Consider the following 14,774-nt stretch of genomic DNA (forward strand, 5'->3'; position numbering starts at 1 on the left):
AAAGTGCACTTCAGTTTACCACCAATACATTCAGCAGTACATTTTAACAATAATTTCCAACAGAACTGTGAAGAAAGGTGTACTGAAGTCCCTCTTAAGTACTTTGCAATGTCTTCAGAATCCCTCACAAAATACAAAGTGTTATAACTGTAACATAGCCTAGTGACTTGGATACTGTCACATGCAATACATTGTGCACAAGACCAAGAACAGAGAAATATGCACATGATTGAATACTATTATGACGTTTTGTTAATTTGCATGAGCTTTCTATTCAAGGAGCATCCACAGGTCAGACCGAGCGATGTGCTGCTTCTCTGTGAAGGCCAGTGCAGAATGGCGTTCGCAGGCTACGCGCATCTGTCTCCTTGCTGACGTAGTGGTTCCCATCGGCGGGCGCGTGCGCATGCGCAGAGGCGCCTGCTCTGTGACGCTCCGTGACAGCGGCGCTGTGCTGGAGTTTGACGTGGCACTCTCGGCACGCGATTCAACATCAGCAGAGGAAAGGACGCAGCTCATCGGTCTCCTTCAGGTGAGTCTCTATTATGTTGTTATGTACTACTAAACTAAAGTAAAAAAAAAAAGGCGGTTTTTTTTGGTTAACCTTATTTTGTCTGTGGTTTATTATTGTTATTATTTTTATGTATTTTTTTTGTTATTGTTTTTGTAGTTTTGGATTTTCCGTCTCCAGCCGAAAATATTTCGTAACTTTGTATCGCCGACAGCTGGTCCACGCGCATTATCATCAGCATATCGATCCTGTCCATTACCTGTGCTGAAGTCTTTCGGTGTGGACTTTATTCAGTAAAGTGAAACGTTGCAGGTCTGTCATAACGGTCTTTGACGTGGCAGTTCAGGGCAGTGACGAGACTGTAGGCTACCTCCACGCACAGCATCTCTGCTCTGAATATCGTGCGTGTTCAGTGATATTAATGAAATATTATTTTACCCTGACAACCACTAAAGGCCTCTGCCAGAAATACTGGCATGATGTCTCAAGACAGGCCAATCATTGTGGAAAAAAAAAAAAATAATAATAAAAAATAATAAAATAAAAAAAATATATATATATATATATATATATATATATATATATATATATATATATATATATATATATATATATATATATATATTGCTTTGAGTTGTTTTCAAGCTCTGCTGTGTGAAATATGCAGTAGGGATAGTTAGTTTATCTGCATGAGAAGTTTATTGAAACTAGGCAGACTTTAGGCCTATAATTAATTGTAAAAATGTTAGTTATTTTAATGCAGAAAATGTAAAGTGCTCCAGTAAAAACCTATTAATTGATCAGCTGCAGTGGTAAAGCAATATTCTATTTTAGAAAAGCATAATAGTTTTTTACTGGTTTGTTTATAATAAACACAAAGTGTGACTCACTGTTTAGTTTATGGGAAATTCCCTGCATGCATGAACATCATTCTTGTTTTTGTTATCGGTTATGTACAGTGGAGTGTTATGCTGCATTTTATATAGGCCTAATGATTTAATTTTATATATTTACGACACTGTTTTGTTGTTTTAGGGCATTTTTCAGTTAACTTTAAATCATCATCTGACCTTTGTAGTGGGAATATTAAAACCAGAACATTTTACAGAGTTTAATTGCTCAGATATGTTGGTAAATAAACATTACATGATGTGATATCATATACAGTAAGAACTTTAAATTAAACAGATGCCATAAAGATGGCCTTTTCAGTACATTGCCATAACCTTATTATTTATGGTGAAGTTATAAAATTAATTAATTTAAAGGCTGAATACAATAGTCAAGCCATTATATTTACATTTTGTATGCACTGGTATGTATTCTTGGCCGATTGTGTTATCATAAACTCCTCTTATCTCAGTCTAAGGACAAAGTTCCTGATCACACATGCTTAAGGTTGAAGTAATCATATCAGGTAAAGTCTAAACTGTAGAAAACATTTCATTATCTCATAATTTTACAACAAACTGCTTCTGGGGTTCATTCACTATTAAAAATTGCACTTTGTATTCATGTTTTAATAACCTTTTGTCATGCTTTTGTCAACCTTTTGTCATGTCATAAATTTGCTAAATTGCAACTTAAATTGTAATTACAAAGTTGGTATTACAAGTATATATTTCAACACATGGCATAGACGTTTCTATAGAAAAGACATTAAAGTTTATTTTAGTTTACCATAAATGCTTGTTAATAAATTCAGCAGTACTTCAACCGTATTTCAATGACTTTAGATGTAATTATGAATTTACATAAAAAGATAAAGTCCTACTTCAGTTGAAAAAATGCACTCTAAAGTTCATCTAATTGAATGTAATATAAATTTAAATCATAATACATTTTCATTTAATTGCAATTAACATGCAATTAAGTGCCCGAAAACATTACATTCAGTTAGCACTAAAGTATATTCTTTCCATAATTTAGTACTCTTTTTCAAAGTATGCTAAAGTGTACTGCTTTTTACACTGTGGTTAGTATTGGGCCGAATGCAACGGATAGATTAGAAGTTTCAAAAATTAAAAGTTCATGTGTATTTCTGTTTTAAACCCGCAAAACGAATGAAGTTTGATGGAGACGTCAAATTGCACACATATAAGTAGTTCTAACTCACCCCCTTTCTTCTGTTCCAGGTCACCATTTTTTGTCCCAGACTGGAATGATAGAGGTATAACAGTAGGATGAGTCAGCAAGGTTATGTTGCCACCCCTCCATACTCCCAGGCCCAGGCGGGAATGGGGGGATACTCTGCAGGGTTTGGGAACCCCCCACCTCAGTCACATTATGGCGCCTATGGATCTCCTCCACAGGGCTACTCTGCCCCCCCGACAGGTAAAGTGAATCTTCTTCTGTTGAGTTCTGATCTTAAAAACTGGCAAGTTTGATCTTGTCCCTATGATATAGGAGTCTCAGCACCGCCTCAGCTTAAATAAATAAACAGGGTCAACCCTTTATGAAATTGCTTTTCATTTTAGCGTCAGCTGTCCCTGCATACTCTGTTTTTTATATGCTGAAATTCATTTGATCACAGTTTAATCTTCTCACATGCTGCTTATGTACATATAAAATGAATGCTGTTTTTCCAGGTGTGCTCAAGCCTCCTGCCTCCTCTTCTTCTGGGATGCCTCCACCACCAGTATCCAGCCAGTATGGTGCTAACATTCAGCAAAATGGGGCTCATCCCCACAGGTGAATACTGGTTCAATGTGATGAAACATTTCTGAAATTGCAAATTTTGATTTTATTTTTATAAATGTGTTTTTTTTTTTTTGCTCTCGTCAGTTTCCCTCCTCCTGTTGCTTCAGCTCCTTCCATGTCTCCTTATGGACAGCCTCCTCAAAGTGCTTTTCATAGTATGGCACAAGCCCCGCCTCCAACTCAACAGCTGACCAATCAAATGAGTGCCATGAACATTGGAGGATATGGTACGTTAGATGGCTTTTTTTTTTTTTTTTTTTTTTTTGTAAAGATATGTTTATTGGGAATATACATAAAATTATGTAGTATGCAAAAGTACCAAGAATATCAGAATATTCCTTTTTTTAACAGTTAGCAAAAAAATAAAAATACACTGAACAACCACCCACCCACCCACACATGGTATAATTGTCTCAAATGTTTGTCAAAACATTTGTCACAACCAGGGCTTGACATTAACTTTTTTGCTCACTAGCCAATGTGGCTAGTGGTTTTCCAAAGTTACTAGCCACACAGCATTTTTACTAGCCACATTTTTGTTGTTGTGAATTTACTCTCATATCATATACCAGCCATTCTCGACCTGACTTCCACTTTTCGTTGAAAAGTCCTTCCTTTTTGGTTTCATCGTCAGGTTTTCTCTTGTGTGTTGTCTGCTCACCAGGTTTTGTTACACCTTTTATGTATCTTCACATAGCTCCACTGGCGTCCAACGACGTAACTCCAGCAGGGCAGCTAGCTGTCTCTTCGTTTCTGTCACTAGCGCGCAAGCTCAAGGCAACACTGTGTGCGTTAGTGATGCGCGGGTCATCTCATAACCCGCGGACCGCGGGTCATTAAAAACAAAACAAAAACAAAAAAATCCATATATGTTGTAGTGTTGGTCGATATGGTCATTTTTTAAATCAGATCAGATCGACGATACACGTTATTATCGTGCATGGGTGGAGCAAGTGAGAGACTCTTTGTTCTTGTCATAGCATAACTATTTGGTGTTTTAAACCGCGCAGGTGCGCAAGAGAGAGCCTATGGAATCACCAATAATCGAAAAATATACTTTCAAACATACTGTGAACTAACGTTAAATATAAAATACTGTATTTAAAACAGCTAGTTCATAGATAGTCTGACACAACTGTCATATCACTCGTCCTGTGACAAATTTGCCGCATCTGCGCACGGAAGTTATCAGTCAAAATGTTCTGCAAAATCAGTCAACGGTGAAAATCAATAGTAGATTTCATTTGAAGTCCAACAGTTTAACATTAATATTGGACATAAACAAACACGTTAAATATAAAGTAGGCTATCCAAAACAGGTAAGTTCATATATTTGGAGTAAAGTTGAATTTAACTGCTTCATCAGTTATACAGCGCTCTGGACCGTGCACCTCATGACGAGCCCGACGCACCGCCACAGAAACAAGAATGAGATGCATTCTAACATAACTGTGGCATTAAACTCAGTTTGTGAGGGCTCGTTTAAAAATTGCACATATATAGGCCATTCAGATTACTTGTTAAAGTGCAATGAAATACCTTATATCTGCAGACGATGTATGTCTGTTTGTGGATATAGACTTCACTGGCTACAAGTGCTAATCCTCATTTGCGGGCGCTTGTGTGTGAAATGCGGTGCTGAAGTGAAATAGCTGGGCAGTTTGATAGCTGAATTATAATAGGCCGCCTCATAACCTGAGGGTTGGGTTGGGGTGGGTAAGGAAATTTTACTTTATTTGCGGGGCGGGCCAAATAATTTCATAAAAGCGGGACCCACGGGTTGGAAAAAACCCTGACCCGCGCATCACTAGTGTGCATGTAATACTCATGGGACTTTCAGATGCCTTTTAAAAACACTACAATTATTCAACCCGCCAAAGTGGCTAGTTGGAGTCACTGTGTTACCCGCCACGAGCAAAATCCACCTGCATTTGGTGGGTTGGCGCGTGTTAATGTCAAGCCCTGGTCACAACGTTAGATAGAATTACAATAATTAATGATAATAATAAATAAAAACAATAATGTCCAGAGATTAAGCAAGAAAATAAGAGAAAGGAAAAATACACATAAAAATTAATATACAAACTGGTCAATCATTAGAGCCTAACAAAGATCAAGAATCAAGAAAAGGAGCCCAAATATAGTCAAAGTCTGTGGGTTTTTGCCTAACAGAATAAAGTATTTTCTCAGGGGTACTATAAGATAAAAGCTCATTAATCCAGTGTTTTCACTCTGGGGGGTTCGCGGATTTCCAGTTTTTAAGTATGCATTTTTTAGCTGCAGTGCTTGCAAGCAAAATAAAATAGCCTTCATGATAGGTCATGCGAAGTGAACTGATATCACCTAGTATCCAAATTTTAGGATCAGGATCAATATGATTCTTTGATATTTCAGAAATTGTTGCAATGGCATACTTCCAGAATGTCTCTAAGGCTGGACAACTCCAGAGCATATGAAGAAGAGTCCCAGTAGACATTTTACCTCTTTGACACATGGCAGAGATCCCACCATTAAGTTTGTTTAGTCTATAGGGGGTGTAATATGTTCTATGTAAGATGTTAAATTGAATTTGTCTGTGTTTGGTGGAAACCAATACTGTTTGTGACTTTTCTAGAAGAGTACACCAATCATTAACATCATAAGAACACTCCAGATCTGATTCCCATTTTTGCTTTGTTAAAAATCTTTGGTATGTTGGAAGATTGCTAATAAGAATTCTGTATATAGAAGATATTAAGCCCTTTGTAGAGGTATGTCTGATATCGAGCAGTCTGTCTTCAAATAGGGATTTTTCAGATATATTAGGAAATGACTCCAATGATTGACTTCTTATCCAGTGTCTTATTTGTAAGTACTTAAAAAGGTTATCCTTAGGCAAGTTAAATAATTCAGATAACTGAAGGAAGCTAGCAAATATGCCATTTACATAAAGATCACCAATTGTTTTAATTCCTTTCTTAATCCAGCTTTGTATAGTTTTGTCAGCAATGGCACTTGGGATATTAGGATTTCCATCAAGAGTAGTGTTCACAAGTAACGATGTGTTTAAACCCAAGAGTCTATGTGATTCCTGCCATGCATCAAAGGTGTCCAGGAGAACAGGGTTTTTCGTAACCACAGAAAGTTTCTTCCTTGTGCCCAGAAATGAATAACTTTTCTGGGGTAGTTTTCATGCTGCTCTATTGAGACCCATCTCACATCACTGTTCTTTAGATGCATCCATATCCACAATTGTCGGAACTGTGAGGCTAGATAATAAATTCTAATATTTGGGAGATTCAGCCCTCCTTTAGCATATGGGGCCTGAAGTGTGGTTAAATTCACTCTTAGGGTTTTCTTATGCCATAAAAATGTGGATATAGCTTTGTTAAGATCCTTAAAAAATATTTAGGAATTTTAAAAGGGATACTATGAAATAAGTAGATGAATTTGGGGAGTATATTAATTTTTATTGTATTGATTCTACCAATTAATGATAGGGGTAAATCCATCCACCGCTGAAGATCAGTTTTAGTTTGGTTCAGCAACTTTACATAATTATCATTATATACTTTATCAAAGGAGCCACTAATATTAATACCCATATACTTAAAACCACTGGGACACCATTTTAGAGATCCAGAGAGAATTCCAATATCATTGTCCGGTATATTAATTGGAAAGGCCTCACTTTTTGAGTAATTTAACTTATAACCGGATACAGCACTATATTGCTTTAGGCACTGAAATAATGGGGGAAAAGAATTAATTGGATTAGTTAAGAATAATAAGAGATCGTCTGCATATAGACATAGTTTATGCTCATCTATGCCAAATGTTATAGTTAGATGGCATTTTACATTGATTGTGAAGTGAATTGACTTTCAGAGGCCTGTTTTATCCCCATGCACCATTATCATTAGGCCAAAGGCCCATGCAGTTACCACAGTCCCCTTCCAGCTCAGCAGCACCACAACAGTTTCAAACTTCACCACCACCAGCAATGGGACATCAGCCCCTTTCTCCACCAGGACAGCAGCCGTCCTCATTTGGATCTCCTCCTCCGATGGCCACGATGGGTTCTGTGGCAGCTCCGCCAATGGGAATGTCTGGCCCACCTGGACCAGGTGTCCACCAACCACCACTGGGACCCCAAGGCTATCCACAGCAACCAGGTAAGAACTAGGTATTTTGCACCAGTGATTAAGAAATAGTTCAGGAGCTTATATTTGTGACCTTGGACCACAAAACCAGCCATAAGGGTCAATTTTTTTAAATTGAGATTTATACATTGTCTGAAAGCTGGATAAATAAGCTTTCCATTGATGTATGGTTTGTTAAGATTGAACTATATGTGGCTGATACACAACTATTTGAAAATCTGGAATCTGAGGATGCAAATTTTTTGTCTGTCTACGTCCTTCACAAATGGACGCTGCTGTGATTTAGGTTAAAAACACAACATTACTGTCAGATCCAATATTGTCCGCACAGCATCGTCTTTTATTTCCAATCTTTTTGAAAATCCCACGTCAAATTGTGCCTTATCTGTAAAGGAATCTTAAAATGAAGTGAACAAAGAACAGAGTTCTTACTGACGAGGAAATAGTTAATCTATTTTTTCTTAACGTTGGATTTAGAAGTAAGGCGATGCATATACAAATATTTTTTTTCACAGCTTGGCACTGCACAGCATCCTGTTGTCTTCAGAGCCATCTTTATTGTTCAGTTTCTGCGTAGACCTGCACGTTCGCCTCTCGCCTAAACACTACATGCATGAATCTGTGGGCGGGGCTAAATAGACTGCCTTCAGTATAAGCTGTTTTTAGACTAACATGAAAGTTTTGAGTTCTGAAACTTACAAGAGGTTTTATAGTACAATGACCTCTTAGGGTGCTTTCACACTTGGTTCGCTTGCCTGGTCCGAACACGAGTTCGATTGCTCCCCCTCCCCTTGCCCCCGCTGGGCTGCGTTCATATTATTTTATTTGGGTCAACAAGCCAGCAGCTGTTTACCATGTTGCTTAGTCACAACGACGCAGGAGAAGGCGGCGAATCATGTAACATTGCTTTCTGCACTTTTATATATTTACGTTTTTGAATCATTCGCTTTGTTTACAAAGCTACGGTACATAACGGCACTTGCGTCTGTCTTACGAATGTACTGCAAATGAAGGTTTGGTTGAGTGAGTCTGGTTCAAGATTATCTGACTAAATGTGAGTTGTGTTAACAGAATCCGTCTTTATGTTTTCACTTGCATTTGTGGTGCAGAAATTACACACCTCACCTCTACTCTGTATTTTCAGAGGCAAAGCTTAAGTAACTCTTTTTGTTCTGATCTGAGGGAGCCCAATGTCAGGCCCGTATGGTGCACAAATGGCAGGACCACAGATGGCAGGGCCACAATCAGGCGCTTTCCCAGGAGGCTTTCCTGGAGGTCCAGCACAAATGGCAGGCCCTCCTCAAAAGAAGCTGGACCCGGACTCCATTCCAGGCACGGTAATAACAGGCAATGCATGCTACTTTGTAGTGTAAAAGTATTTCAATTTGTGCACATTTCAAGGTACACTGACTTGTCTGTTGCAGACGCAAGTGATTGAGGATGACCAGGCTAAGAGAGGAGGCCAGGTGTATGTCACAAACATCAGAGGTCAGGTGCCTCCACTGGTCACCACAGATTTCACAGTGCAGGATCAAGGTTAGTATGGGAACTGTCTTTGCACTTCACTCCTAATATTAGCATAAAAGTGTTTTGTTTAGTATATTAAAGGCTTGTTTTTTTGCCATTTTGGGAATGCCAGCCCAAGGTTCATGCGGTGCACAACATATTCCTTCCCCAGCACTGCTGACCTTGCAAAGCAGTGCAAAGTGCCTCTGGCAGCCATCATCAAACCCTTCGCCAACGTGCCCAAAAACGAGGTATGCAGCATTTCTCAGTTCTTCAGGTTTGAGTTTATATACTAGATTTAGTTTTACATGTATTCATTTAGCAGACATGATGTACAAATGAGGAATGCTACGTGACTCTTTCTGAGGAATATTTAGTATATTTAGTGTTTTACATGTGATTAAAATGTACAAAACCATGTCATGGGGAAATGCATAATGTTTAGCTCTGTAAAACTATACATGTTCCCTTGTAAAGAAGAAATACACTTTAGCATGCTTTTAGAAAGAGTAATTATTACAAAAAGTCATATATTTTAAAGTAATATACTTAAGTGCAAACGTTTTTTGGTACTTTATTACATTTTAATTGCAATTAAATGAAAATGTATTATACAGTAGTTTAAATTTATATTAAATGCAATAAGTTTAATTAGCGGAGTGCTTTTTTGACCCACTTAAGAATGTAATGTAAGAAATGTAATTTCAAATAAAATACTATGGTTAAAATGATAATCAAATACTTTACATATGTTTTAGAATGTTAGTCTTCACATCAAAATAAGTGTACTTCTTTAAAGCATGACAAAAGATGATTAAAACCTAATGATTTTATAATGTGCTTTAATGTAAAACTTTTAACATGACATCATTACAAAGTTCACTTCAGTTAAAAAAAAATAATTAAGTGTTTTAATTACATGATCATGAATTTGTAATCTCTTAACGTTCACTTAAAGTGGCCTTTCATTTTATTAGACTTGCATTATCTGAAAGTAAAGTTTTGTAAAAAACATGCTTTTAAGATTTGAAGTACACTACATGTGCACATTCAATACAATTAAGTGTGCTTCTTTTTCATAAGGGATATTAACAGCATAGAAATCAAAATTCACTTCTAACCATATGATTTTCCTTCTGTGATACTTAAAAGGAATTTATAGGAACGTTTAGGTAAAACTTTATTTAAAGCAATCCTGTGTCCTTGTTACACGTTACATGTCCTTCTATAATAATAATAACAAATTATACAGAATTACATGCAAGTAACCCCAAGCCAAACCCTAATCCTAACCCTAACCATAAAGTAAATACATGTACAGTAGTTAATTAATATTACTTAAATATATAGTTAGACTGTAACAAGGACACCTTAAAATAAAGTGTAACCACTTAAGTTTTTTTAGCTACTCTGTTCCATACAAAAAATAAAAATTGAATGAAGACCAGGGGCTGTCAATCTCCAAAAAATGACAGGAAAAACACAATAAAAGTACCATTACATTTTGTCCATGTGACTTGTGCACTGTATTCCCAATCTTTTGAAGTCATACCATAATTGATTTCATAATTCTCTTTTGTGTAATTTGAATATTTACATATTCATACAGTATCATCTAAGATTTAATGAGATTTGAGAGCTGTAGCAGATGTGCTTTTTGTTCTTTTTGGAGCTTGACAGCTCTTGTCATCATACGTAAAAGAGCAGCGTGAGCATTCTGCTAAACTTCTCTCTTTGTGTTACATGGAAAAATGGAAATCAGACGGGTTTGGAACAAAATGAGGCTGAATGAATGAACTTTTCTTTGTTGTGGTCCATGGTGTTATCTTTGGAAATGACTGCCTTTGGAAAATAGTCATACTCGAGTTCATGGGTGTCCCCTCAGTTTATTGTATCAGTAGTTTAATAGTGGTTTTGGTGCCTTCAAGACTTGTTTAACTCTGGAGTCTCTCACTGCTTTACCCTTCATCATTATGCTTCAGAGCCTTTTTAGGAAATGTTAGTATTCTCATGAGAGGCTAATTAGTCTAGGTTCATTCTCCAAGGAGCATGTCAGAGGAATAGTTTATTGTGCTATCAAATAAAGGAGGACATTAATCCACATTTTAAGGCACAGTACACTGCAAACAGTCTTGATTTTAAACTATGTGACTCCAAATTGCAGCATCTACGAGCCAAAGTTAATAAGCTCATTTATTATCCATTGCCTCATTTCACCTAAATAAAGGTTGCTTATTAGCATATTGGGTATTTATTAAAACTTATAAAGCACATATTAATGCCTTATTATAGATCCCTTAAGCCTACCTCATACCTAAACATGCCTATTACAACAGCTACCTTACTTACTATCAATAAGAAGCAAATTAGGATTTTAGTTAATCATAAATGTGTTTTCTCTAATCTGAAGTGTTACCGATCATCGTCTCTGATAGCTCAGATTTTGCAGTGGCACCTTATTAAAATCAATTCCACCAAAGAGCAAAAACTCAGTCCTTGAAATTTGTTTGCTATGTATCCAAAAAAAAAAAGGATTGCATGCTGAAATATGTGTTATATGTGGATGGAAGCAAGTGCAAAATCCTCCTTTTTTTCTTTTTTTGGACTTTAGTTTAGAAGCTGTCTGAGAACTTTTAATGTAATTGAAACTTAATGATCTCAGGTCAACCTTTTTTTCATTTTAATATCTATGTGCTTTATATTGTATCTTTGTAAACAAGTTGAACTGCACAGTAACCACAGAGCTACAGATCAGTATGATGTATTTGTTTGCCTTCAGTTAATGAAGATAATAATTAACTTTTTTCCTTCTGAAATGTTAAATGTGATTTTATTCATTTATTTACATTTGTATACACTAAATGTGGAGACTGTAATATCAATTTTTTTTAAAGTCTCTTGTGCTCACCAACGCTGCATTTATTTGTTCAAAAATACAGTAAAAATATTTTGATAAAAAATATTATGAAATACTACAATTTAAAATATCTGTATTATATTCTGATTTATTTAAAATATTTTTTTATTCCTTTTAAAGCTAAATTTTCAGTGTCATTACTCCAGTCTTCAGTGTCACAATATCCTTCAAAAATCATTTTGCTGCTTGATAGTTTTGTGGATACCATGATACCTTTTATTTTCAGAATGCTTTGATGAATAACGAGTTCAAAACAGCATTTAATTGAAATATAAATCTTTACATTGATATTATGATAAAGAATCCTAAATTTCTCCCTTCTATCGATTTTGATCAATTTAATGCATCCTCACTGAATAAAAATCTAAATGTAAACTTTAGAAGGGTAGTTTTAGTGCAACTATATGTTAGCATATAAAAACCACGTGGTGTATGTTACAGTAAAGAAGTTTAGGCTGTATATAGGTCTTATTTTTCCTTCTCACTCTGATCTCCATAGACTCCTCTGTACATTGTAAATCACGGTGAGGCTGGACCAATCCGCTGCAATCGCTGTAAGGCCTACATGTGTCCTTACATGCAGTTTATGGAAGGAGGACGACGCTACCAGTGTGGCTTCTGCAGCTGCATTAATGAAGGTTGGTACTGTACCATTTAGACTGCCGAGACCTTCATCCTCACGCTGTGTTTCCCGTCAACATATGGAAGGGACTGTTTGTCTGGGAGTGTTTCTAAAAATGGGTTTTCACTACCTTTCCAGTTCCAGTGCAGTATTTCCAGCATTTGGACCATATGGGGAGAAGAATGGATCTGTATGAGAGACCAGAACTGTCTTTGGGCTCATATGAGTTCATTGCCACACTGGATTATTGCAAGGTAACAGAGAACTTGTATGAAAATAAGGATGTACACTTTTTATATAAGCGTACAATGGTCACAGTCTGATTTTATTAAATTAGGAAAGTTTATTAATGAATATATTTGATTTATCTAAATAAAGTCCTCCGCTAAGAAAATTTCCCTCTAGAAATGTAATGGTAAGAGACTGTATGTTTTGTCCAAAAGGGGTAGACTTGCCCCAGGAAGCAGCTGAGAAAGATTTCTTTCCTGGCAGTCACATTGCATATTTTATTCAGGCATATATAATTAAATCTTGATAATAAACATATGATATGTTTAAAATGAGGAACACGATTTATGCTCGGAGTACAACAAAAATGACTCTTTATTTGATTATACAAATGCACATTTAACTTGTTTTCTAAAATGCACTGAATGTATATTTTGCGATATTAATGAAACATTTTATACTTAATACTAATACTTTTGTAATTAAGTCAAAAGTATGCATATACCTTACAGAATCTGCAAAATGATAAAAATGTATTTTGTTTTGCATTAACACTGTCCTGAAAAAGCTATTTCACAAAACAAAATAATGACAGATTTACCAAAATGACCCATTTCAAAATTTACACATGAATTTGCCATTACCTGGATGATCTACAACTTAATTAAGTTAAAGTGCCAGTTGTTCTTTATAAAAGTCCTCCAGGTAATGATCATTCTTAGGTTTTCCAGCATTTTTTGCATATTTGACCTCTTTCCATAAGGGGATATGTCATTTTGAGATCCATATTATCACAGCGTGGACAGTTGAGGGAGTAATTTAGCTATTAATAAAACAGCAAACATTCGCTGATGTTCAAGAAGGCAATGTAATATTGATGGAATAGTTCATCCAAAAATGAAAATGCACTCAACCCCAGGTCATCCAAGATTTAAATGAGTTTGTTTCTTCATCAGAACAGATTTGGAGAAATGAAGCATTGCATCACTTGCTCACCAATGGATCCTCTGCAGTGAATGGGTGCCGTCAGAATGAGAGTCCAAACAGCTGATAAAAACATCACAATAATCCACAAACAATCCACACCACTCCAGTCTATCAGTTAATGCCTTGAGAAGTGAAAAGATGCATGTTTGTAAGAAAAAAGAAAAAAAATCAACATTGTCTGTTGTTGAGACGTTTTTAACTATACACCATTGCTTCTGGCTAAAGTAAGAGTCCTCTACCCATAATATTGCTTTCTCTAAAAAAAAAGGTTGTCTCGTCTGAATCAGCAGAGAAATATGCACAGATCAAGGATTGTTTACACTGAAAACAGTCCAAAACAATTCTAAACAAATATGTGGGTTGATTTTGACAACAAGGGATAGACCCTTTTCACTGGAAGGAAGCGTTATTATGGATTATGGACTCATATTTTGGCCAGAAGTTAAAAATGTCTTAATGATGGATTTGTTTCTTACAAACATGCATCTTTTCACTTCTCAAGGCATTAACTGATGGACTGGAGTGGTGTGGATTGTTTGTGGATTATTGTGATGTTTTTATCAGCTGTTTGGACCCTCATTCTGACGGCACCCATTCACCGCAGAGGATCCATTGTTGAGCAGGTGATGTACCTGTAATGCAAAATTTATTTCAGATGAATATTTGTTCAGATGAAGAAACAAACTCATCTCCATCTTGGATGACCTGAGGGTGAATAAACAAATGCTTATTTTTGGGTGAACTATTCCTTTAAAAGCCAGAGGGTGAATACTTTTGATGCATTGTAATATCACGGATGCACTGTATTCTCAAATTAACTTAATTTCAGCTCAGTTATCAGACTAAAGAGACTTATGACATATTTTTGGCCCCAGTCCGTGCCTGGATTCCTCATCTCAGCCTGACACCATAGTCTTCTATCTGGACTCCTGTTTCTCTCAGATGTTTATTCATATTTGAGGATCAACTCATGCAGTGCCTACTAAAATCATCACAGCTGATCCATACTGCATACTGTTCTCTGGGAGTCAAAACAAGGAGTCTTTACCATGATCCTACTGCCCACAGTGATGTGTTTCGAAAGACTGTAATATGTTCATCTTGGCATTTCTATATATAAAAAGAGAAAAAAAGAAGCTTTCTCATGCATAAGATATGCTT

At 36.3% G+C, this 14,774-nt stretch overlaps 1 protein-coding gene across 1 annotated transcript in view; it reads left to right on the forward strand.

Annotated features, from left to right (window-relative positions):
• Nucleotides 1-396: 396 nt before the first annotated feature.
• Nucleotides 397-14,774, forward strand: part of LOC109108049 (protein transport protein Sec24D-like) — a 29,213-nt gene continuing 14,835 nt past the window's right edge. The window contains exons 1-10 of the mRNA XM_042728690.1: nt 397-532; nt 2,647-2,845; nt 3,100-3,202; nt 3,296-3,438; nt 7,114-7,365; nt 8,536-8,690; nt 8,778-8,889; nt 8,983-9,110; nt 12,276-12,414; nt 12,537-12,652. Of these exons, the coding sequence (XP_042584624.1) occupies nt 2,695-2,845; nt 3,100-3,202; nt 3,296-3,438; nt 7,114-7,365; nt 8,536-8,690; nt 8,778-8,889; nt 8,983-9,110; nt 12,276-12,414; nt 12,537-12,652 (1,299 nt within the window). The 5' untranslated portion in view covers nt 397-532; nt 2,647-2,694. The remainder of the gene's footprint in view (nt 533-2,646; nt 2,846-3,099; nt 3,203-3,295; nt 3,439-7,113; nt 7,366-8,535; nt 8,691-8,777; nt 8,890-8,982; nt 9,111-12,275; nt 12,415-12,536; nt 12,653-14,774) is intronic.

This window comes from Cyprinus carpio, chromosome B7 (assembly GCF_018340385.1).
Source record: "Cyprinus carpio isolate SPL01 chromosome B7, ASM1834038v1, whole genome shotgun sequence".
Classification (NCBI taxonomy): domain Eukaryota; kingdom Metazoa; phylum Chordata; class Actinopteri; order Cypriniformes; family Cyprinidae; genus Cyprinus; species Cyprinus carpio.